The 26973-nt window shown below is 36.8% G+C and overlaps 1 protein-coding gene across 20 annotated transcripts in view; it reads left to right on the plus strand.

Annotated features, from left to right (window-relative positions):
- The window catches only part of ARB2A (ARB2 cotranscriptional regulator A), a 262861-nt gene that overhangs the window by 178423 nt on the left and 57465 nt on the right, over positions 1-26973 (plus strand). For 19 of the 20 annotated variants that reach the window (XR_014951703.1, XM_085568073.1, XM_031507503.3 and 16 more), the window contains 2 exons: positions 13553-13669; positions 16772-16856. Coding sequence is in view for 19 of the 20 variants with exons in the window: in XM_085568073.1 (XP_085424199.1) it covers positions 13553-13669; positions 16772-16856 (202 nt within the window). In the remaining variant the exon portion in view is untranslated. Of the gene's footprint in view, positions 1-13552; positions 13670-16771; positions 16876-26973 lie in introns of all 20 variants that reach the window. The other variant, XM_077790119.2, reaches the window with a different exon arrangement.

A 26973-nucleotide genomic window follows, 5' to 3' on the forward strand; every position in this document is an offset into this window, starting at 1 on the left:
TGACAAAAGGAGCATGTTATCTCTTCCTTTGCTAGTAAGGGATCTGTTGACTCCACAGCTGTGTAAAAACCTCTAATCAGCACCTATTTTAATCAGCAAGAACTTTACTATAAATCATTATCAAAAAAAAAAAAAAAAAAAAAAAAGCATTGTGCTATGCTTTTATACCACTACATTTATTTTGAAATTAATAGGGAAAAATAATACAGAGCTTGTGCTTGAGATGGGCTAATAAGCGTGCCCATGAGACTTTCCTTTTCAAGCACTAAATGAAAGCTTTTGCATTGCTAACAGGCTACAAAAGTTGCTTAGGTAATAAGACTCCTTTTCTCTTATCAGTTAAAAAGAAAAGGGGAGGGATGGGATGGCTCAAGGGATTGGTAATCAGATTACAAAGTCTTTCACTTCTAGGTCACTGGTTCAAATCTGCCCCCTGTTTAGTAGTGACCAAAAGCTGTTCCCATCTGATGGCTTTTCAGTAGCCTTTGTGCAATTCGTGAATGATCTATATCCAATGCTTGGTGAAAATCACTCCTAGCCATTGCTTTGGGAGTTTCAACTCAAATGCTTTAAGTAGGAATAAATGATCTGCTCATGCATTGAAGGGTTTAGTGGGTTTATTTTTCAGAATAATTTTAATAAGTTAGTAGAGCAGTGCAGCTGAATTTGCACTGTAACAGCTGCTGTGGGCTACAGCTGCCACCATCTCTTCCCATTAGCATTGCTTCATAAAAAGTTGTTACCATCTTACTTAAGAATTGGACTGATGTGTCTTAATTTGAGCCACACGGTATCATTCCAGTGTACTTTCATATTAGACTAGAATAGATAAAACCATAATTGAAAAAAGGAGGAGAAATAAAAGAAAATTACAAAATTTGTTCAGCTTAGAGAAAACATACTTATTATTGTAAAATTGATATCAACAGAGTGTGAAAATATTTTTATTGATGGTGTTAGTGTTGCAGTAATGCTGTTGAAGCTGTGAGACTGCAGATTCAGTGGGTTCTCCTGCTATATGTACTTGGACCACTGTGGTGTGCTCAGATAAATGTTGGAATAACTTTATAAATTGAAAACAAGAGAAAACAGAAAACTTGGTGGTACCTGAAAAGAAGTCCTTGTGAGTGTATGTTCTCTAGTGTATCCCGTTACTGGTGCTTACTTTCTGGTAGTTAAATCATGGACTTATATACTTGGCTCTTGTCAGTGTTTTGAAATGCTATTTTCCTTAAGGCAGGGGAATGCTAGAGGACAGTTGCTATAAAGGGAATGTAATTTCTGGTTCATTAATATATGAACCTGGAGTGAGGACTCTCTGCTAGATGTACATTTCTGTGGAAAAAGTTTAGAGGTGTTTTTATGTTCATGCACACAACACATTATAAAAGTATGACTTTTTCCTTAAAACCAGCCAACGTATTTTTTTGGAGATAGCAGGCATGCCACATATATGCTGCAGTAGATTTTTTTGCCCTGAACAAGGTATTTCATCAAACCTAAATGATATTTCATTAACATAAGTCTCACTGAAACAAATTAATCACATCAGCTACCTCTCTCATTACTCACATAAACTTCAGAGTTTGCTTGTAACACCTTAACCTGGAAAAATAAAATACATATGCATGCTGAGCAGAGCTTGATGGGTACCAGCCAATTAACACAGGGCCAACACAGGTCTTTGCTCTCCCAGGAACACATCCTGAGATGTTGGGAGTGATTTGCCTAACATGCTTATAGCTTCACACTGAAAACCTATGCCAGAAGAGTGCTGATAAAATCTGTGTACCACAACACATGGTTATACCCATGTTTTGCAGGAGTGGCTTGGGTAGGAATTTACTGCCACTATTTTCACACTTGGCTTTCAACTGCCAAGTTAGCTGGCCTGTGATGCAATGTTATCCCCTCTGCAAACTGCAGCAGTTGCAGGAAGAGAAAATCACAGGCAACATATTTATGATCCAAACCACAACATTCTCTCCTAATAATACATTGGTATCAGATGTCTGAAAGGTCTGTGGACTCAGAGCAAGGATATTTTAGAAGTGGGTAGGACCTTGATGGTTCAGCAGAGTTTGCCTGTATTTCAAGGTGGTTGTGAGTTTAATCATTAGTTTAGAAAATAATTTGGTTAAACTGGGAAAACCTCCCAGCAAAGCATTTTTCCTAGTGTAGTGATGCTTCTTGTTAAGTTTAAAAGGACCCTTGTAAGCCATAAGTGCATGCCTATATATTGAATGTGATTTGGCACTGTACATGTTTCTAAAGTTAAGAGCTAATTCCTTCCATTGGTACAACCCTCCCAAAGCATGCAGAAGTCTTCAAGTTGCTGTCTCTGATGATTAAGTATTAGAGATGTGAGTGTGATGTCATATGTCTAAGAGGAGAGACATGGAAATTGAAGCTCCCAGGAATGGGAGCTGTGAACTTTATTTGGTGTCATAGTTCAGTTACATGCTCACTTTCAACCAATTGTGTGATAAGCCACATGGCTCATCAGACCCAACTCTGCCTGCATAAGCTAAGGTGGTGGTGGTGGTGCTGCTAGTGAAATAAAGAAATGCAGATTTATCCTGGTCTCTTTCCTTACTGAAGAGGATCTTGGAGGAAAAGGAGCAGAAATAAAGCTTGCAGTTGCTTTCTGATTTAACATTGTTTATGAACTTTATGAGATCAGAGGGTCATGGGGAGTACCTGGCTAGTGATGTGTAATGGTTTGAAAATAAATACCAGGGATGGCTCCAGCTGCCTTTGATCTAACTAAATTATTATTTTGCATATTCTATTTAACTTACTTTAAAATTAGGCAAAGAGCATACAGGAATGCTTCTGTATGTGCTATATGCTTAAACTTTGTTCAAGACCAAACAAAAAGAAAATGGGTCTCTTTCGAGGAGGTTGTCATTTGGTGGATGTATAATAAAAATATATGAAATGCTGTGGGAAAGAAGGACTGGCTTTCCACTTTATCCCATGACTTAAACATTTTAATTTTTTATTGAATATGTTAATTTCCATGATCTCTCTGAAATCTTTTTTTTTTGAAGTGGGACTTCTTAAGTTGAAAATTATGAGCCTTTAGTTTACAAAGATGGGCAAGTAATTAAAGCTTCAGCAAGCCTTTTTCAGAGTACTGTAGAGTGTATGCAGAAAGCTCAGCAGACATTTTGCTTTAGTGCAGGGGTGGCTGATCTTCATGGTCCTGTGGCATCCTGATGAGCTCTTGTGGTCACTGGACAAAGGCTGCCATTTCTTCAGGTTGTACCTGGTGCACTAGACATTTACTATTGCAGCTCTGCCTGCTGGCTCCTCCTGCATTGAGAGGGGAGGGTTGCCCAGTGCTCTCCAAACCATCCCAGCTTGCCTACTGGTGTATCCTGTTATCAAAAGCCAACAGTGGGGCCTGGCAGATACCTCCAGGAAAGTCTGAGTCTGGCAACCCGAGTGCAACCACCAGAGGCAGAGTCCAGTACAACCAGAGAAGGACTGTGTGTGATAAATTAGTACCTTCCTACATGGGCAGCTGGGAATATTTGGTGCTTTTATGCAGCATCCATTGTCCTCACATTTTGGCACAGCATGCATTATGCTAAGTGGCACTTGTTTATTTTTTCTTGATCCATCTCTACCTGGCATCACTTCTCTGAGTGAGGTCATCAGTACTGGAAGGTGATTTGTGGTGTTTAATGAGCAGGCTTTTGCTGGGGGAATGCAGAGCATATTACACATCAGTCTCCTGGAGCATTCCTTAGAAGTGGGCAAGCTGATGCCCAGGTTGATGCAGGATCACTGAGCAGGCCAGGAGGAGGAACACAGAAATACTTCATGGTAGCAAGACAGCATCTAAGACACCCACCGTGTTTCTATCTCCAAGGATGCTGAGGCGGAAGTTGTATGTTGCTGCAGTGCCATGTCTCTCCAGATGTGATGGAGAGCAGGTCCATGTCCCATGTCTTTGAAGGATGGAAAGTCAGAGCTTTCTTTGCCAGTAAAGCTGTGCCTGATGGCTTCTGTCACAGGACAGGGACCAGACATTTAATCATGAGTCTATTCTGTACTCTAAATTGGAAGATCTTTTTCTGAATAATTTCTTTCTTTTTTTTTTTTTAATATTATGTAAAACTGTATTTTATATAGTTATACATCCTTTGCTTCACAAAGCCCTTCAGTATATGAAGTCTCTCCAAGGAGAGTTGTTAGCCTTGTTGCTACTTTTCCATCTCTTGAGTGACTGGAAAACTTTGTTGGATAGCTGATGGCATGTCCAATGTCTGATAAAGAGGGCTGATTTTAAAAAATCCATTTTTTTTCTCCTGATTTACGGTTTTTTCAGACTTTGAAGGTATCAGTCATATACTGAGGCTGAAACTAGATGATAAAGAAGGTGTCTTCCAACCCAGACCATTCTATGATTCTATGGTATTGTGGTCTGTTTGTCATTTGGGTTTATACCACACATGCACATCATTTTTTTGGTGACAGAGAATGTAAGTGGCAGCAGCATTTTAGTGAGAAAGGAAAGGGAAGCTCCTGCTCTTCTCTTTTGGCTGCCTGCAATAACAAAGCAGTTTGTCATTCCCTAATCATAAGGAGAAGTTTGTGTGACCCCAGAAGTTTCAGTTTCCATGCCTTCTTGCTTCAGAGATGTTGCCTGTGGACATACTTTTCCTTTCTGAAGTTACTAAGAGGTTATAAGAGTCATTATCTTCTGTCTGAAGTGGAAATCCAGCTATATTCATATAACAAGGATGTCAGACTTCATGTCCACCTGTGAGGTCCTGAGCTCAGCACTCAGTTTTTCTCATTTTCTGTTTGTTTTTTATTTTTTTAAAGCTGGGCTTCCTTATAAAAGTTAATTTATAGGTTGATATGTTTGTATGCATATGCATGTATGATAAAACAAGGGCTATTTCCTAAATAAATGACCAGTCCTTTTTCAGGTAGAAAGAAATCTAGATCTAGATCTAGAAATTGGTGGACGATTTGGTCTTCTTGATGTTAAACCAGTGCAGTTCTCTGTCCAGGTATAAAATTAAATACAAGGAACTAAATTATTTCTTTGAAAAATGCACCAGCATGAGATTTGCATAAAACTGTAATGACAGTTTTCCATGTACCATTCAAACAGAGGGAATGAAGAAATAATGTCATTTTACCCTGATGTATTTGATAGTTAATATATAAAAACAATTATTTACTTGATTTGTTTCACATTCATTTCACTAACATGATTGTTCACTTTTACACTGAGTTCTGGATTTATACATTTATTGACACATGAGAAAATTACTTCCATAACTTACTCCAGGTTATGTTTTTCATTAGATATGTACCATTACCTTTGTAACGGTATAATATCAAAACAAAACTCCAAGCCCTTGTATAGTTTAATTTTCAAGCCTTGTTTATTATTAGTTGTGTTACACACTGATTTTTAGGAACAATCTATTTCAACTAATTTGTCATCTCAAAGATTTAAGATCACTGTATTCTATATATGTTTATCTGAATAAGAAAAATTACAACCTACTTATTCTGGCTCAAGGCTTTCACCCTTGAAATGTGAAAGAGGAGCCTAACAAGATAGTCTGAGAGTAAACAACTAGTTTTATTCATCCATTTTGTATGAGTACTGTGTTTTTAGATAGAGCAGAGCTGTTCCATTGTAATTTAGGAGATGTTGAGCTCAAGCAAGTACCTTAGGAAGAACTTCTTTTATATCTACAAAGGATTTATTTCTCCCTGGCCCTGCTGGCTGATTGGTCTGAAATCAGCCAAAGCAATTATCACAGAGACATTGACCCAGGCTTGAAACCTTGGGGCTGAAAACAGTGGCAGTTTGGAGCTGGACTAGAGAGCAGCCACATCCCTCAGATGGGTGGAACAGATGGCTGAGGTTGTTAGCAACATCAACAATCCAGCTTCTATCTGCTGCTGCCCTTCAGTGGAGCCCATGCAAGCTGTGAGCTACTGCAGAGAGTCTGACATGTGGCAGCTGAAGGGGTCATCGTAACTCGGTCATCTGCATCCTGAGACTGTGCTCCTCCCTGAGATTGAAACATCCTCAAAGACTTTTCTCTTGTAAGCTTCCTGGTAGAAGCTTCCTACTTTTCTCAATAGCAAGAAAACTGGTGGAGTTTGAAAATCTATTACAGTTTGTTCACTGATAGGTCTAAGGCAGCATTTGGCACCACACTTTGATGGAGCATCTGTGATAAAATGTCAGCTGGGCTACACTGCTGCATGTCAGCTGTGCACTGCTGGTCTTAAATGCTTCAACGGTCTGCAATGTCTGCAAGATCAGGCTGAAAATCTGACCTACACTTACACAAGGAGATGTTCAAAATTATAGCTTGTAGTTTGGCCATGCCCAGAGCTGAGTAGGACTACGAAAGTCATTGTGAAAGCTGAGCCCAGGATAGCAACTCTGGGGTAAGAGGTGAGAACACTCCCAATTTCAAGTAGAGACATCTCTGTTTCCTACTCTATGTAGACCTTGACCTTTCTTGATACTACAGCAGTTCAAGCTTTTGGTCATGGGTCTAAATGGCTCCTTTTAGCACTTAACTATTATTTTATCTTTACTGTGTTATGATCAGGTTTGCTTTTGATTTTATTTATTTTATATTCTAATTTCTTTTAAAGTAATTATTTTTTGCTTAAATATTTAATTTCTAACTAGGCATGACACTCAAATAGCTGTCCACTGTTACAGAAATACAGATAAACCAAGAGAAAATAAAGCTATGACTTGCAGCCAATAAGGTTTTATTAGTAAAGACTGGAAACATCCTTCATCATCACAGCCAAGATAACTTTGTTAATAAAATCCCCAGGGCAGGGTTTGCCAATAGAGGACTGGTCTTGCTGGCTGAGTTCATGTCATTTGGAGAGCTGATGCAGCCTCCTACCAGAAAACCTCCTTCACTGTTATTAAAAGGATGCTGCTTACACAGACACATGGTAAAGCCATGTGGTAAAGCCAGAGCTGCAAAGAATGTGCTGTGCTGGAGGTTTGGTGTGATCACATGCTCACACCATCTTGCATTACCCAAATCCAAATTAACTGTGAGCACAAAATGAAATAGTTTAGTAAACTATGATTTTACAAGTACGATTTTCCTGGGGCTCAGGTACTTGCAGTGCACATACACAAACTATCTTTAAACAACCTTGCTCGAGTATCAGATGCTCCTCAGCGTTAGTTTTACCAAATACTCTGTGTGGTAGTTTTGATGCTTTCTGGCAGCTTAAACTGACCCTTGTGGAGCTCCACTTTCATAACTGGACTTTTTTTTATCTCATATGTTAGAGGCAATCTAGCAGCTAGCAGCTGCTATCAGCAACATAGGAATGTTAAGACGTATATTGATCAGGCTTCACATTCTGTACCTGGATAGGAGATAGGTGGAAGCCGTTGGCCCTTGAAAACTTAATTTTCATGTCAATGAGATCTCCCCAGTTTGAGTCTCCAAACTTGGGGTAGCAGACTCCAGCTGTCAGGAGGGAGACCCAACTGGCTGACTCCAGGTAGATTCATCTGCTCCAAACCTCCCTTTCTGATCATCACTGCAGTTCTTGCAGCAGTGCAAAGCAACCTTAATTGCTGAAATGTCTTGAGGTCCAGTGAAAAACGGATTAATTTTTGTTTGCGTTAGTTGAATTTCTAATGGGAAGGAAATTCACCAAACCCTCTTGTCTAATGTACACTTTTCACCTGCTAGGAAAATGTTCACCTTGTCTAATGTTCACTTTTCACCTGCTAGCACAAAATGTTGAAGAATGCCAACATTTTGTGTTCCAGAGAGTAGAGGATCTCCCTGCCACCAGCTTGTTTTGCTTTGGTCTGCTACGTGCAAGATGTAGCAGACCAATTCAAAGATTTTTATCTCCATGGTACCATACCAATCTGTTTTACGTGATGGGCTTTCTGTTAAACTGCTGCACTTCATTCATGCTAAAAAAAATTGTTGGCTGGTTTGTAATTGAGGTGAGCCAGTAATCCTACCCATAAGCCCTGCCACACCTAAACTGCCTGCTTTTGGGAAGTTAGTTGTTGTTTCCCTCATTATTGCAGGTCCTCAAAGACTTTTCTCTTGTAAACTCCGTCATAATACACTAGGGTCAAGAGAACAGGAAAATTGCATTATGAAGTTTAAGGTTTTAATAAAGCGGGAGCCTGAGGCTTTCTACAGGAGAAGCATGAATTCTCTTTGCATTGTTATACCAACAGAATTCTGTGTACAAGTTTTTTTAAGTTTTTAGGGGGTTTTGCTATGAGCTATGCAAAAAGGAGATGACTTCTTAAATCTTGAGCTATTTTTTATTTAAATATTTTTCTACTCATGATTGATTTTATGAACTTACAGCCCCAGTGTAAGGTGGTAATTTTGAGTAGAAGTTCTGCAAGAGAAATTGGTTTGCATTATGAACTTTGACAAGTCCTAGACTCCAAATGCTTTAAAGCATGTTCATGCATTATTATGATTGTTGCAGTGTGATTTATTGCTATAGAAAAATATCACAGTTGCAGATGTAGCATCTAGTGGATGTTTGCACAAAATATCAGCAAATATTCTCATACTCTGAGAATATTCATTCATTCTCTGATTGTATCTTTGAAGTTATTTTCTTTTGCTGTGTAAAAACTGATGTGTATCAGGGGCTTTGCGTATTGCAAGTAGGGATTTTATCACATGTGCAAATTCATTTAGGGAAGATGATTGCTGTTGCTAATTGAAAACGAAACCTGGTAGAACTTTGGACTGTTTATTTTTGCTTTCTGCTGTTCGAGCATAGTTGCCCAGCAATTCTAATTCCTAATGAATAATATTTTATGAGGGCTTGGGAATCTAATTCCATTTTAAGATGTGCAGAAAATTTAGGGTATTTCAGAAATTCAGAAATTCTATTCAAGAAGCAGTGAAAGGTCTTAGGAATGCCAGACCAACAAACTTGCACTACAGAATATAGAATTGTATACTTCCTGGTGAAGAGAAGTTTTTCATAACTGAGGAGAGGCTCAAGTGCTGCCAGGCAGACAGACTAGTTAATTGGTTTGTATGAGACTGAGTGAAAGGATGGTTGAAGAGGATGTTGACTGTAGATTGGTAACAAGCAAGTTACAAGGAGAGCATATAAGTTACCACAAAGGTATCCAGGTGCTTTTCCAAAAGGAAGTAAAAATTTCCCTCTTGCACACTATTCCTATCGTGTGATTTCCTCTCTCCTCCTGTTTACCATTGCATTTACAAATATTTCAGTGTCCAGCTGAAGCTGTTTTGCTTTAGCGGAAATTTAGCTACTGCAAATTCATTCCAAGTCTGGAAACCAGTGAGGACTTTTGGACAGGGGCTTCTGGTTGTTTCCTCTGGAAGAGTTCTGCTTGCAGGTGACAAAATGTCTTAAGAGTGTCAAGTCAGTATGATGCAGCTGGATGCAATGGAAGACTTGCATCAAAATTATGTTGCTCCAAATCAAATGCTTGTTGTCGATATGCCCATTGAAGCCCAGTGCATACCATGTAACACCATGCCACAACTGAAAATGCTATGGAAGACAAAGAAAGTAGCTGAATGGTTTATCTCAAAACTTCAAGAGAAATTAAAATTTGGATGTGTTTTTAATTACTTTTTAAATCCATTTTTCCTTATTCCTAATTACAAACAACTCAGAAGAGTAAATATTCCCTGAACATGAAGTGATGGGTTTTTTATTTGATTGTATGAACCTGCAAAAATAAAAGCCTGTAAAAATAAATATTTTAACTTACTTTTGCTTTTTTCAGAAGTTTGGATTTTTACCTGTTTTAAATGTTAGAATTGGTATAAAGAGTATGGGATCAATGTCTCTAGGATTTACTCCCACAGCTATTTACCTAAAGTCTAATTGGTACTTACATGGATTTTCATGTTGTCTTGTTGGCAAGATCAGACCTTTGAGTCCTCTTTTAACACATTCATGCTTTCATTTGACAGGACTATTGTGGTATAAAATATATACCAAAGGCATATTTTATCATCTGTTTTGACTATATATGAATGCTGCATATACTGCATATGTACTGTATGTATGAAGCTATGTTTTATTTATACACACTGCAGATAATACAGGTATCAACCTTTTGACATTAAAATGTTATGATAACTGTAATATAAGCCTACAAATTAGCAGTAGACTACTTATTAAATTGAGCAACAAATGAGTTATTATTACGTATGAACATAAGGAATGCATTTTTAGGGATTTTCAAGTTCTTGCTTATGTAGCTCTTAGAGCTGAATACTTCTGCACCTAGATAATTGATATTTTCCCTTCCAAAGTGAAGAAATAAATTTTCAATCACTGGGATAAAGAGGATTTTCAAAAGGATTCTTGAATGCTTTCTAACTTGTTGCAAGGAGAACTGGCCTACAACTTGTCATTCTAACAGAATGAAATATATAGTGTTGGAATATGGTTAGTAAGTTACAAAATCAGAATTTACTGTGACTATGAAGAAGGAACAGAAGAAAAATGACAAAATGGAAATGCCTAAAGAGAGAAGCCTGTTGGGAAATTCTAGAGGACCCAGAATCATGAGTGATGTAGTAATCCTGTTTACATATAATAGAGAAATGCCATTTTACCTATTTCTGGTTGTAAATGAATTATTGGAAGGCGTATAAGGGGAGAATGAGCCATTCAGTGATGAGGCTCAGAGAGAGCTGTTCTCCTGCAAAATCTAGTCAGATAAGAATAATTTAAGGTTTTTAAATGGGCATTGAGCAGGAAATTAAGTAATTCCTAGGCTGTGAATATTTTCTGTCTATGGAGTTTACTGATGTAAAAAGATTATAAGCCATGAATGAACTTCAGAAAATTTTCTTAGGCCTTTGTTTGCTTCAGTAAAAAAATCATTATTCTAAAGAAAAATGTCTTCATTTTAGTATTCTTAGTAGACTGTGGTCTGTTAAATATCTTGAGTTTTAGTATGTCCACCTCAAAAGACTACAGGCTCCGTGGAATAAAACAAGTACTGGGAAATGTAAATCATGCATCCCACAGTATCCTTCCCTTGAAATCTAGAACAACTTCATGTTACATCAAATTTGAATGGTACTACATTTTTGTTTAAAGTCAGTCTATTTACCTTTACAATTTTATTCCACTCATTTAATTTTTAAAATTTATCTTAATTCAAAACTGATTTTAGAAAAGAGGAATATGTTCTAACTGTGAGCTATCAATCCATTGAATCTGAAGCATTTACTGAATATTGAAGCATCTGTGCCCAAAAGTTCATAGACTTCTTGTATCTTCTTGCAGGGTAAATTATCATCCCTGATAAGAGGGTCTGCTGCCTGTGCTTAACCTGGATCTGTTCTCCTTGATTATTATTATCAGTGAATGTCCCATTGTAGCAGTAAACTTGAGCTGCTCTGATAGAAGCAAAAGTGTCTTCAGTTTGACATGCTCTGTTGTGACATTTCTGTGTCACTGAAACATGGACACGTTAGACTTCCTGTTTAAATGAAGATTATACCCTGAATCCTTTCCACACTTGATGTGTTGTTTTTGTCTCTTTCTTTTCTAAGTTGGCTCAGAAGGGCATGGATGCCTACCAAAACTTTTTTCTTCTGGGCTGGATGTTAAGAAATCTGTTCGTGAAGCTCAGTTATTCCTTTTGATCCCTCTTTGCTGCTGAGACCATGAGACCTTGTCCTAACCCTAGCACTGTGGCTGAGTTATCAAAAAACATCACATTGTCAGCCTCAGTCACTTTGCTGATCTTTGTGAAGAGAATACGATTCTGCAGGCATCTACAAAGCTGAATGGCAAGCACCAGGAGCATGTTGGGTATTGCATATTATTTTCTATATATTATACATTATCTGAAAAGCAAAGACTGTATGTACTATATGAAGAAAGATTAGAAAGAAATGGTGATCAATGGCTGCCAGTCCTTACATGTGCATAGGGAAATTGAGAATAGCAAACCTGAGATAGGTCTGGAAAAGAAAAAGGGAACTGCACCTTTGTATTTTCTTGTGATTTAAAGAATAAGGTGATGTTCTGATGAACTGAATGGCTAGTTTTCAAAACAGAAACATGGGACACAGTAGCTTGAGAAAAAAACTGCTTTTCCAAAGCAGAGCATATTTTTTATCTTTGCTGGTCATTAGAAGTGCTTCTGAATACAAGCCGTTCATGGGGGAAGTCATGCTGGAATACTCTGAGCTGGTGATGATTTTAAACTTCACGCAGCATGTAATAACTCTGAGTAATTGGTAGGTATGTGAGCTTCAAGGACAGTGATATTTTTGCACTTTTGCCTGTTTAATCACAGTGTTTTGTGGAAGACACTGCAGCCGAATGAGTGCTAGAATGCACAGCACTGGAACACAAATATTAGTACATAAGGTGTTGTTTAAAATACTTATTCAATGTACAGCAGGGTTTAAAGCAAGTTAGGTGTGTGTAGCTGACAGGTCTTGTTTATAGATTCTGTCTCTTTCAAAAAACTTTTTTTCTGGTAGGTTTTTGGAGTCATTCTTATGGCAAGGACATGGAACAGTGACTTCAGAGGTGCAGCCTGTGTGCTGATAAGCAGTTACTAGAGCATGAAGAATGAATACCTGATTTTTAGAAATGTGATAGGTGTTACATTTATACAAAGGGAAGCTTAAAAAAACATTAACTTTATTGCAGCATACACAGTGATAATGACACCAGTTGGTTTTATAAGTATAATTTATTGTGCTTTCTTTGATCCAGTGTTACAAATTAGGATCACTCATGTCAGGAGATTAAAACCTTTTTGTCTGTCTTTGATATCAAACTATTCTTTCCTAGTACCTTTTATCTTGCATAGCAGTGCTGAACTCCACAGCATCTTTGTCAGTTCACTTGTGTTATTTGCAGCAATAATTTAATTTTAGAACTGATATTATTTAGTCATATTGTCATTTGCAATAACAGAGGGTCTTTAATATCCTAAAAATGTTGAGAGGCTTTGGTATTAGCTGAGTAAGCATATGAATAAGGGAGAAGAGAGAAGAATTTTGGGGCCATGGTGAGCGTGCAAGATAGCTAAATTGGATAGAAAAAGAAAAAACCTATACAAGTCGAAGTGAGATTGTACATCAGAAAAACTACAGCAATCTACTGAAAATTAGTAGATGATAGTCATGAGAACCTTACAGTGAACCACAGGTACCAGCTTCCCTGAAGAACTGAAATAGGAACTTGGAGAAGCTTGTAAAAGGTGTCCTCAGGGAATCTTCCATTTTTTCACTATGATACCTTTAATCCTAGAATTGTCAAGCCACATGGAAAATAATAGGACTGAATAGTTCAGTCAGTTAAAAGTTAGAATTTTTTTATCAAAAATATTAGGTGTTTCAGGTTTTTCTGTACTTGTTAGGAATTGTATAAACTTTAAAACAAGTGAAATCAAGTAGTGAATCTGTATTGCTGTTTCTTTTTAAATTTAAGATAATTTTCTCTGAGTAAGCAGACTCTGTTCAGTAAAAGCAATTAATTTAAATACAATCTTTTTTAACAGATGATTCAACGAGAGGCAGAAGTAAAGAATAGGGTAACTGCTGTGGCATTGACAGACTCAGTTCACAATGTGTGGCACCAAGAAGTTGGAAAAACTATTCGAGAGTGGATGCGAGAGGTAAAGCCCTTTTTTTAAAAGAATTTGAGTATGTACATCTGTATATGACTGAATAAATATGTCTTGGTGTGAAAGACAATATAATACAAAACAGTGGAGATCATGTATCCATACCAGCCATTAAAACAACCAAGATTAAAGCCATTTCTGAACTGCCAAGTTAGCAGTCAAAATACTAAGAAAGAATACTAAGCAGGAAGTCCAGTGTTTCTTCCTGATGCACAGCAAAACATAGAAATGCCAAGGCAGCCCATGCAGTGCCTGATACCTGGATCAAAGTCCTGGTTGCACCCAGTGCTGCTGGTTTGATCTGGCAGTGGTGGAAAATCCTCTTTAAGCACTTAATGACTCAGTTTGATGATTTGCACAAATGTCTTTCTCTCAGCAGCTTTTTGATATATAATTACTCCTGTAGGACTTGGCAGCTCTTAAACTTAGGTATGAGGTTGATGAGATTTTGAAAATCGTATTTTAGAGAGACCAACTAAACTACTGTTTATGAGTCTTGTCCTTACCAGATCAGGCCCATCTCTGTTTTCTGAATTCCCATGGCAGAACACTACAACAATAGGTGCACAGAGTGAATTTAAACTAGTCACATCCCAAACTTTCTTTTATACTTGACTTTTTCTCATGGATTTAGTGAAACTTCACATATACAGTGTCTATTCCTAACTTTAACTTAAAGTTTTATAAGCCGTGACTGATGGGAATAGAGGGTCACCTGGGATGCAGCCTGACAGCTCTGACTTAAGTGTTAAAAATATAAAGAATGGTAACCCCTACAGGCTCTGTCAGAGAAATCCCCATTTTCTTTATGGGAAATCAAAACCTTAAAATATGTGTTAGGTAGTAAAACTGAAATTTTAAATCCTGTAATTTGAATCTGACAACTCCATTTTTCTTTAAGCGTTTAGTCTGAATAAGAAAAGTGCATTACCTTTAATTTCATTTGCAGAAAGTAGATGTTAAAGAATAAGTTAAATGATTAATGGCCTAAAAAGTGGATGGAGTGTCATAACTTGCATTAGCATTAAAAATCTCCTATAAGAAAGAAGAATTTTACATATGTGAAATGTGGCTGAGTGGTATTAAGTCTAGCATATCACCTGGATATCTCTTACTTTAATCAGGTTTAAGGCTAGTGGTAAAATGAATAATAATTAAAATATACACCTAATCGCTGCCTGTCTGTAGGACTAATTGCTGTCATTGAAAGAATGAATTGTTAAAATAAAGTAATTCTTCATTTGAGCTATCTCTCCTGTATCACTGGTGGCGTATTTTTAGTACCTATAGATGTCATGATTTTTGAATTTATTAGGAGCTGTGATGAATGATAAAACAAATCATCCATTTACATATCTTGACACTGCTTTCGAGAATACGTATTTCTTACAGACAAGTGTCACATTGTATATAAAAGATAGTTAATTGTGTGCTAATCTTCTGTATTATCTCCAGCTCTCTGATGTAGTGTTCTATCAGTAGTTAATATTAATTTTACTTATTCCAAATGAATGTAATACTTGATAAAAATTCTACTTCTTTTGTAACTTCTACCACCTTACATTTGCAATTTCACATTCAGTGTTAATTAAAATTACACATGCAAATCATAAAATTCTAATGCTTTACTACTTTAAATCTTAAAACCTTCATGAAATACTTCAATTTTAACAGTTTTTTACTAAATATGTTATATTACTGGATAGTGTGTTTGTTTTTTTCTTTTTCCATTGAGTTCAATAGTTTCATTGATCTACTGTTTCTTACAAAAATCTGCCATGCTTTGTGAACTTCACTTTCTAATCTCATACAGCAACCCTTCCTTTATGTTGTCCCTGCTCTCCCTGGTCAAAGAACAGTAGGGTTGCCTTGACAAATCTATTCAAAAGCCATTCCTCGCCCTTTATTGGTGGGGACTGAAGCCTTTGAAATTCTCTCCTCACTGCAACGCAGCTGACATCTTCTTCCAGACAGAATGAATTAAGGAAATACAATAAGATACTTTATCTACCAGTCAAGGATCTTTCCACAGTGAGGACGGACTCCATGGTGCACAACTAGGGCAGCAAGCATCTACAAATACACAATACATGCTGTTTACCAGAAGAGAATTTGTACATTTTCACTATCATTAACTGATGATATTTTTTTTTTTTAGAAATCTGTCTGAAAATCTATTGGGTCTTTCCAAAAGGTTGCACATTTCTTTACCTTTTCCACTAAATGAAGTTAATCAGGTTTTCAGAAAGGAAAAACTCAGATTTTTAATAGAGCAAGCTACATGGATCTTGTTGTTCAGCTGGTAATATTATTAAAAATGTAGTTGCTTTGTAATAAAATCTTTAGTTCAGTAGATTTGGTGTAGTTTCATCATATTTTATTGAAAGCATATAATTTAATAGTTCAGTTTATAAACTACTCTGATTAGATACCATTCAGAGCAAAACATGTAGAAAATTCATGGTAAATTCATCCTTCTCAGAGGTTCAGGAATGAAAGGTAAATGTAAAGGCTTTGTGAATATAATTCCACAGAGACCAGTATTTGACTTTTTTTAATGTTCACTCGCATTCATCTCAGCTATATTTCCAATTATTTGAATATTAATATTATATCTTGATGGTTTCTGTTTAGTTATTGTATGTTGTTTCGTGTTTTCGTGAACGTTCCTTCCACAGTGTTTGCCATCAAAATACCCTGGGAAATTCTGATTTCTTAATGTTAGCAAATGAGCAGGCTCAGTGCTTATACCAACACCTGTTTATATCAATACCAACTCAGAAAATCCTAAAGCATGTAGTTCAGGCACTAATTGGTCCAAGCACCTACTTAAGTCCACTGGCACTCAAATAAGCACTTAAAACATGATACTTCAGCACATTACATCTGCTGAATTATGTTCTTACTTAGTATGAAATTACAGTATTTCATCCTTAGTAAGCGTAAGTTAGTGTAGTGTAATGTCCAGTTATTGTGACTGCTATGTAAATTCGTTTTAAGTAGTTTGATGTGATCATTGTCCTCACAACATCTGCATTTATTTTTGCTCTGAGTTTTTGACTTATGCCAAGAATTGCCTGCCTGCTCTTACAGAACTGCTGTAACTGGGTGTCCAGCTCTGAGCCCCTGGACACGTCGGTGGAGTCCATGCTGCCAGACTGTCCCCGTGTCTCTGCAGGTACACCTATTTGTTTGCAGTAAGCCAGTGTCCATGTTTATACACAGTAGCAGCTTGTTCATTTAAAAATGCATTTGGTTCTGACTGCATTTTAACCTTTCTACGGCCAGATGTGGCTGAAGCATATGGCTTCTGATATTTTATGCAGCCCGCTTTTTTTTTTTTTTTTTTTTTTTTCTTTTCTTGCTTTGCATGGGATTTAAGTTGTCTACTTCATGCTTGAATTTTTCTAGTCTTCCTTTCTGTTTAAGTAATTGATGACATTATATGTGGGAGTCTGAGAAAAATAATAGTGATAACAAGAACTGGGAAACTTATCAAAGGTCCCTGAATAAATATCCAACTCTATGCTGGCAACAATATTTTAAAAAAGTACATTAATGAAAGTTACAGTTAAAATAAATGAGCCACTTTCCTGAATGCTGATCAACAAAAGTCTAGTTTACATAGCAAATGATTTGCAGCATCCAACCAAGAATGTTGATGTGAGTTTTCTGTTGTTTTGGATATATTCAGCTATGGTTTTTCATTATTGAATGATAAATTGGAATGAGCACGTGAAATTACACAGAGACTTTAGTTAAATGTATGATATTTCCAGAAAGTAGATTTAGTCATCCATGTAAAAGGAAAATGTCCAATCTCTGCAGGTAGGTAATCTAAAATACATAAAGCAGTTACTGAGCTTGCATGCTTGATTATCAGGTTTCCTAACAGCCATAGGTAGCATATTTCTCTAGAATATAAAACCAAGTTCAAAGGAAGACACTGCCTATACAATATTCATTTAAAAGCAGAAACAATATTTGACCTTGCTCTTTGGGATGCAGTAGTTAATTTGACAAGTTAGTTTCATATCTGCATTTGTGAAGTTGTTAGTGAGATCTGTCTAACCTTGCAGATGAAATTGAGTTTACTACAGGATATTTTTAAGGTTTGGAAAATATAGCACTACTTTGAAAGTTCACAACAACCATTGATTTTGATTACATTTCTGCTATGGTTTGGAATCAATCTGTGCGGATCCTCCGCTCTGTACAGACACATGCAATAGAACTGACATTGTTCCTTCATGCTTTGGAAAATGATATATTGCTAAAATGTTCATAGATTCAACATTCATTTAGCAACTTTTTGCTCTTTTAGAGGAGATTAAACTGCAGTTTAAAAGAAAAATATTATCCAGGAATTAAATTCTTTAAAACAATATTCACTTCCAATCTCTGACATCTCTTGCTTTTATGAAAGACTGCATGTTATAGTGGTCATTTTAGTCAGGACTTGGTTAGCAACTGGTCAATATTTACTGTACACTGGCCAACACTGAAAATAATCCATGACAGCATCTTTTCCCTTTCTTTGTATTCACCTAATACAAATAAGCTAAAAAGGTATTCTATAAAATAAATCTTAGGTGTTACTTGAAAAACAATGATTCTTCATTAGAGTTGTAAATAATAAGTCTTGATTTTACATTTCTGTTGAAGATGGGTCACAGTGGCCTTAGTGTTTCTGCACCACTTAATGAATTCCCAAGCTGCACTTAAGTGGTAGAAGGAACAATTTAAATGGGGTAGGATTTCAGCCAGTTACAGTTGGGTATTTGTATTCGGTGCATACATTGAGATAAATTAAGATCACTAATGTCTTAGGTGTTCTCAACAGAGATTTTTGACAATGACTTAATGTAAGGTAACTATTTCCATGCTAGTTGTTTGTAATACAAATATAGTTTTAAATAGTGTAATTTCATGTGACTGCTCCTGAATTATCAGCTAGCTCATATGTTTTTTCTTATGTTTCTTGTAATTATCTCTTACGTAAACACCTGTAAGACATTTACAGAGAACCGAATCAATAATTCATGCAGTGTCTTTATATAAGCAATGGTATAAACCTGCATTAGGGTAATAGGTAATACACTTATTAATTATTACTAGATGTAGGGGCATTATTGTTTAATGTGAAAGATTTTATTTCACTCTTTTGAGAATTGAGGTACAGAAAAAGTGAGTCCACACTCAAATCCTGGCAGCATTGCCCTTAGTATTTCAGTGAACAATGACAGCAATCAGAACAATGACAGATCTTTTAAAATAAACCCTTTGCAGTAGAAATACTTATTTCTATGCTTGGAAGCCCATCTTTTATCTCTGTTTACACTGAAAATAAATTCAGAAATAACTGCCTCATGGTCACATCTCTTGAGCCAGCTTTTCCTAAAAGTGTCTGATATTCAGCCATTCAGTATACTAGGTTTTACAGGCAATCCTAGTTAGTGAGCAGTTCCTACTGCAGATTACCTCACAGTCTCTTGCTTGCTTTTCCCTTAAAATCACCAGAGACAAAATAAATTACCATCAAATTGGAAAAATTATTTGTATTTCTGGATAGAGTTGTTAAAGCTTTTGATTAAAGAATTATTGAGGAATTAAAATGTTTTCCATAATTGATTCATTTCTTACTTGATTACAAAAATGAATGAGTACACTTTAGTAATTAAATGTTGAGGGGATGTCTGTTTTTGTGGCAGAAGGTACTTTGTGGGTCTCACCTTCAGGGTCTTTCATTCATGTCTCAGGAATTTGGTTGCATGGTGGTGTCATAGTTTAATATCTTACGGCATCTTGTTGGTGACATAGACAGTGAGTTTGAGTGCACCCTCAGCAGGTTTGTCAATGACACCAGCTAGAATACTGGTAGGAAGGGATGTCAGCCAGAGGGATTTTGAGAAGTGGGCCTGCAGAACAGAAGTGGACCCCATAAAAATCCACAAGTTCAAGTGCAAGGTCCTGCACATGGGTCAGGGCAGTCCCAGGCACAAGTACAGGCTGTGTAGGCAGTCAGTTGACAGCAACTCTGAGAAGAATGATTCACAGTTGCTGGTTGTCAAAAAACTAAACATGGGCTGACAGTGTCTGTTTCCAGCCCAGAAAGACAACCATATCCTGGGGTGCATCAAAAGCATGACCAGCAGGTAAATGTGGTTGGTTCTGCCCCTCTGCTCTGCTTTGGTGAGACCCCATCTGGATTTCTGCATCCAGCTCTTGGGAGCTCAGCACAGTATAGATGTAGTCCCACTGGAGCAAGTGCAGAGGAGCCACAACAATGCTCAGAGGGGTGGAGCACCTCTCCCATGAAAACAGAGTGAAAGAGTTGTTCAGCCAGGAGAAGAGAGTGCTCTGGGGGACCTTGGAGCACCTTCCAATACCTAAAGAGAGCTGGTGAGAAGCTTTTAACAAGGGAATGGAGTGAATAGGCTTCAGACTGACAGAGGGCAGGGTTAGGTGAGCAAAGACAGGAATATAAATCTTTGCTTTGAGAGTGATGAAGTGCTGGGACAGTTGCCTAAAGAAGTTATGGATGATCCATCCCAGCAAGTGTTCAAAACAAAGTTGTATGGGGTTTTTTGGAAGTTTGCGCAAATTCCCCTGATGGGGGTTTAGAACTTTTAAAATTCCTGTCTCTTACCCATTTTACTTTCAGCTGTAATTGAGGACCTCTGTTAGACTTAAGGTCTCAGTCTTAGCCTACCTTTCTAATGGAATCAAATCAAAATACATCTGTTCTGTCTCAGAGGAGATGAATCCATCTCCCATCTAAGACATAAGTAAATGGAGTGTTGAGAAAGATGAAGACTTCAAAGCAGTCTGTACATTAAAGGTCGTCACATAAAAAGGAGTAGGGTTGGGAGTATTTCTGATTAGGAGGCTGGAGCTCAGACTCAGCTTCAGGAATTTGACAGAGAAAATAGAATAGATGCTTTAATGACAGGTTGCACTGCATTACTGCTGACTATAGTTGTAGTTCATGCTGTGTCTCTGAGACCTTACAATATTACTTCTAGTTCTGGAGCAGGGAGTTCAGAAGCCCTTGGGAAGCCATCTTATTGCAGCAACTACTGGGCAGGAATAGCTGCAAGTGGTGATGGGAGAAACAGCACAGATGCTGTTCAGGAATTAAATCACTTTGATTTCAGGATAATGGCTTGAACTGCACCCCAGGAAAGGTATTGTGGTAAATTTTGCTGGGTAAACATGGCATTTGTCTTCCTGTATCCTGTTTGTATTCCTTAGCCCATGTGTTTCTGCCAGTGAAAGCTTGTTATTTAGGAGAGATTATTTAACTTCTCAGTATTTTGCAAGTGCATATGCACCAACACTCATTTGAAATAATCAAGTGAAGTTGTTGTAACACTAGTAAAATGAATTGCTTAATCAAATCTTTTTAAATCCTTCCTAGTTGGCTCCCAAAATCACTAGTTATTCTGTTAACATTTGCAGACCATGTAGTTAAAACACTGTGAAATAAGGAAATTATAACTTAAAAAACAAACAATGGAATGAAACACTGATAGTAATCAGGAAAAGTTCTATTCACAGAAGAGCCAAGACTTGAATATATGTCTATTTAATAAGAAAAAAAGGTGCAAGAATTAATTCATACAACTGAATAAAGTAACCTCAGGCTGGTAGAAGAAAAACAAACTTAATTTTGGGAGGCAGGTGTGATGTGTGCTGATGGCACTCTTGAGTCTTCAGATAGTATTTTCTGGTACCAAAAATCAAGATTGAACTCTGTATTATATACCAAACTTTAATTACATGTAGGTAAGCCAAGCACTACTGTTTTGTGTGTTTTGTTTTGTGTTTTGCTTTGAATTTAGAAAATATCATTAATAGCCCTTTGTTCAGGATACAGAGTAGACAGGTTGACTAATAAGGTGCTTAAAAGATGGTTTATTGCAAAATCAGTCTCATGGAAGGGTGAGACCATAAGGTTGTTACATCCAAAGCTATCACATCAGAAGCTGTGCAGCAGAATCTGTTATAACTTTAGGTACAATGTCTTTTATAAATTTCTTATCCAATCAGCTACTTCCACAAAGCTTGGCAGCATCTTCATAAACCATTTGCTAATTGTTTTACACAATTTTGCGTCTTTTTATCCACTCATATAACTCTACAGAAACTTATTGCTATATCTTCTATTTTTTACCAATTCCATAACAAGTTTTTTTGCTAGACTTAAAGATTTTCTACTGTCTTGCTTAACATATTTATTTGCTTACATGAGGCATATTTCTACTTGCTTAAAATGTATTTCTGCTCAAACTACAAATCTTTATTCTTACTTTACGTCTGTTTCACTTTTCTATTCTAAAGCTTCAAGCCTTTTCCAAGGTTTTAGGTCAAATAATGTATCCATCTCTATCTCTGAGCCTATATGTCTGAGGCTTTGGAGCCCTCTGTGCTTGCATTTCCCACAGCCCTTCACTGACCGATGAGGTAGAGTTCTTGTTGTAAAGTTTGTGTTGATACCCAGGAAACAATGAATTATCCATTGGATAACGGCAGTGGTAGTTTCTGTTGGCTTTGCCTAACAGGTGACTCCTGCCTGATGTTTTAAGAGTTCAGTTGTGTATTTCCACAGAAAAGCCTATCTGCAGATGCACCCCATGCTGAGCAGATCCTGGAGTTTGAACAGGAGGCTCTCCCGTGAGGTAGATGGACTCTCCCACACCACAGGGTCTGTGTGCAGGCGTAATTGCATTAGTGAGGCTTGTGACAGCTGTAGGGAAGGATGAACTTATTTCTTTCTGCTTTCTTTCCTCAGCTGTATTTGCACCACACTACAATCCCACTCTTACACGTTTATGTATCTTGCTCACAAAAACAAGGCAGAAAGAACCATAAACTATATTAAGTGCTGAGACAATGCCTAGCTCATACTCTTAGCAGCTTTTAGCCCAGTATACCAATGCTTCTCTTTTATTTAGTTCACTCTAGTCAATTTGATGAGGGCTGTTCTGGACTGTTTTCTTATATTAGTGTTTCATGACCAGGAATAGGTGCCCAGCAGTACAAGAAACAGGAACAAAACCGTGCATTTTTCGAATTAAAGCAATTAAGCAATTTTTCCATTCTGTTAAAAATTATATTTCTGCATTCATTATTCATTAAGCAGTGTTTACTGTAAAGCTCTTTGCATTTTATGTCTTCATGTGCGTGTAGTTCTGTCAATAAAAACTTTGGATGTCAGGATAAAATATAAAATGCTGAAGCTTTTTTGTCAAGATGGTAGGTTCTTTTGTCTAGCTGCATGTTAATTTAAGGTATTTGCAAGATTAATAAACAGGTGGAGGAGTGCAGGAATCTGCAGTGTGAAGCTTGCTTTATCACCCATGTTAACATTCTCATCTGCTGCTAAAACTGGTCTTGCACTTCTATTTCTGCTGCTGTACCTTGTTAGGGACTGGAAATTATTATGGTAACTTTGAAGCATCAGACTATCTTAGCGACAGTTCTGGCGGTTGCTGTGCTAAGTCCTGCTTTAACTTACATCTTCTTAGCATGAAAGTAAGTAGCATTTTCCCCATTCCTGATTCTTCAAAGGAGCTCTGCATTTATATTCCTGCTCAGTCTCAGGTGTTTTAGACAGCTTTTCATTTTACACATTTTCATGTGTAAACCTAGCTGGATATGAGCTCCTGTGTTGTGCTTAGAGTAGCTTAGCTCTACAGTGCTTTGGACAGGACAAAGTCTATACAGACCTGTTGAATAATATTGCAGATTCTGATCTAGAGTGCTAGAGACTCAAAAGTGAACATGAAAATGTGAATTGAAAGCATTGATTCAATTTGCCAGATGTTACTTGTGTGTCAGAGAATTCAATAACATTCATTCATTTACCGTTCTACAAAATAGTTACATGTACTTGAGGCAGTACTGATATTGGAGAAACAGTTTCATCAAAAATTATTCTTGTACTAAAACATATCTTTTTATCATTGCAATTTTTTAGACTAGAGTGAAGTAGTTAGTTGTTGTCCCTGAGGCTGAGGCTGTCTTTGTGGTAATAATGAATAATTTAAATTATTAGTCAGATATTTCCTATTAAGTATTTGAGAGCTATTAGACTGCTGTGACTGTTGCTTCTGAAACTACTCAATGCTATCTCATTAGTGCCTTATATAGCCACATCTGTCTGTACATTGGCAGGTCTTACTCCAGTGCATGACTTTAAACTCTCCTAGAGCTCAACACCTGAAAGGAGGTTTTACCTGAAAAGAGGTATTACCTGAAAGATGCCCTTCAAAATTCAGTAGCAAAACCTTTACTTGTATTGACATACAATCCAAAAGATTTTTCACATTTCAGCTTCAATTTTCAGTTAAAATCCAGATTCAGATTTGGATTTGTTAGAATTTTTCAAAAGGTTCAGTTTCAGTAGAAATCTTTCCTTTTTTCACAAATGTGTATAGTTTAGACTGGGAAGGGTATTTTAAGATCACTTATTGTCCACTTTTAGATACAGGTCTATAACTTTTTACCAGATATTATACAGAAATTTGAAACTTAGATTAAAATTTTTATTTCCCTAAGTAATTCAGCCTTGGCTGGAAGAATTTAAGAGATAAGGAATCATTGCTTCCTTCCCTTTATCATCTGCAAACTTTTAAGAGGATTGGCTCATTTCTGGTTTGGCTTTGTCTGATCTCAGGTTCCAAACATTAGTTCTTGTTGTGCCTTTTCTACACTAGATTAAAGAACTGTTCAGTACATTTTCTTTTTGTTCCTGTAAATTACATATTGGCATTGAGCCAACACACCATTTTCTTTTGAGAAATGTAATAGATTGAGTTCTTCAAGTCTCAGTACAAGTTAATATTTCCAGGTTTCAAATGCTTTCATACATTTCTCTGTAGCATCTCCAGTCATTCAACTTCTTTGAGACCTGTCTACATCTTACCTATACAATATCAAATCTTTGTTACCTGATTTTCTCCCATTTTATTAGGCAACAGTTACATTTGACCCTTGTATCACCCTACTGTAAAGAGTCAGTTTAGGAGGAACTTGCCCTTTCTAGAGCTGCTGCTTTTCATCTCAGTTTTAAACTAGTGTTAGGAAACATTGCAGGTAGCTATGTTTAAAAAATAAACCAAACAAATACACTAAAATGAAAAAAAAAAAAAAAAGAAAAAAAAAGAAGGACATCAACTTTCTTGTTAATAACCATCCCATCCATCTTCACATTTACGTGAGTTTTACGAGCAGTGAATTTTGTGTATATTTCCTGTGTGGTTGAATAGCCATAGGACACTCCGGCAATAACATCTCCATTCGATAGTGGTTTTGCCATGATAGCTGCATTTGCTGATTACTTAATCTTCAGGTTTTTAAAAATGTGAAATAATACTGACTTTCAACCCTTTCTTACAAGTAAACAATTCTAAAGTTGTTCTGTTTGTCCTCTCATGGACTTACGAAACATTGACCAATTTCTGCATCAGTTGAAGTTTTAGTTAAGTAATAAAGTTGTAGTTAAGTTCCTCCAACTTTTGTGGTAATAGTTTACAACATAGAATAAGAAATGAGGAATGTATCTTCCTAGTAAAAGGAAGACATTTTAATGTCTCTCTTGAAAGACAAGAGGGAATAACTCACATGCTAGACACAGTACCTGGAATCAATCAGCTGGCAAAGCAGCAGTTACCACCAGTACAAGTGATAACTGTTACAGGTAAGGGCTCCAGTGTAATGACAGTCTGGAAGTTTCATGGGAAGCCCAGGAAGAGCAAAATTTAGTCACTGAAAGCAAAGGGGAGATAGAGCACTTTTTAAAAAAGCTTGGCAAAAAAGACATAATTTTTCATCCTCTTCAGAATGTTCTTGGGGAATGAATCAATTGCCTAACAAAAAATTGAGTATACTCTAGTTTCATAAAAATTCTTATAAGCTAAACATGCCAATACATCAAAGTGTTAAACTGAGTTTATTTGTTTAGGGGTTATTTTCAGTAAGTTGCATTGGCTTGAATTAACTACATTTTTGTACATTTATTCCACATTTGTATATTCCAATATCACAGCATTGTGGTTGTCAAAGGGATTTTTAGTAGGCATTAGCCTCATCCCCCCACCCATAGTAAGAGCCCTTACAGGTGCTCATCTTCTTGGTTCTTTTCTTCTGTTGTGTAATGACACATCCTCTCTGGGAAGTCTCTTCCAAACTTCCAGTTTTAGTCATCCATTCTTCCTTGGTGCAAGCGTACAACCTCAGGAACAGCTGAGTAAACAATAGTCACCCTCAAAAAAGAGATTTGTTCTTCATGCCCATAGTACTTTGGGTAGGAATTTATGGACCTAGATATCCATTTATTTTTTATTTTTCTTGAGATTTATGTAAGGCTACCTATGCAAATAGTTTTCTCTGAAATTTTGGGTTAGGATTTTCCCATCTTCTATACCTTCCCTGCTATTTTAAGCATTATTTTAAATAAGCATCCATAGTTAGTATTTATGACCCTTGAGTCCAAACTCTGCAAGCCTGCCAATTTAAAAATGTTTATCCCTGAGAAGATACTGATGAGAAGCAAAAAAGAATGTGCTTCATCAAACAATTTTTTTTTTCAAATATGGAACAGTAACATATTGAACAATTTCATACCTTCTTCTGCATTGTTATTTACAGTTTCACCAGCTCCATCTGCAAACAGATGCATTTTTGCTGTGGATTGCATTTGTTGCTTGTGGATCTTGCTAAGTTTGCCAGCCATACATTATTTTTTCTCAGATAACTTCGGTTTTCTTTATAATATTTAGCTGATTTTCATTTTTTCAATATTCCTTAACTGATTTCACTTTTTTTGGTAAACCAGGGGAACTAATGTTATGTGTTCTTTTGTCATCCAGCAACTTTCTAAAAATACAATTCATTTGCTTATGTTTAAATATTACATCTTGATTAAATTTACCAATCTTATTCCTACTTTGAAGAAAAGATACCCTTTTTGAAGGTCCAAGCATGTGTGTTGCCATCAGTGGCTTCTCTCATCAGGTCAGGTTCACAGGCCCCAGGCAGCCAGCCACTTGTCTTTATTCAATCAAAACACTGCCCAAAGTGGTAGAGTCATGGAAGGTATTACATGTTTTTGTCTATGAGTACTGTTCATTGTTTTTTGAAACTCTTAATGTTTGTGACTGCCGATGTCCATCTCCTGAGGTTATACCTTTCAGGGTGAGGAAACTTTCCATGGATTGCAGAGGTGTGCCTAGGAAGAAACTTAGCCCATTCACTGTTTTGCCAAAGTTGTCTGTCACAAAGGCAACACC

Source organism: Lonchura striata, chromosome Z (genome assembly GCF_050655825.1).
Source record: "Lonchura striata isolate lonStrDom1 chromosome Z, ASM5065582v1, whole genome shotgun sequence".
Taxonomy (NCBI): Eukaryota; Metazoa; Chordata; class Aves; order Passeriformes; family Estrildidae; genus Lonchura; species Lonchura striata.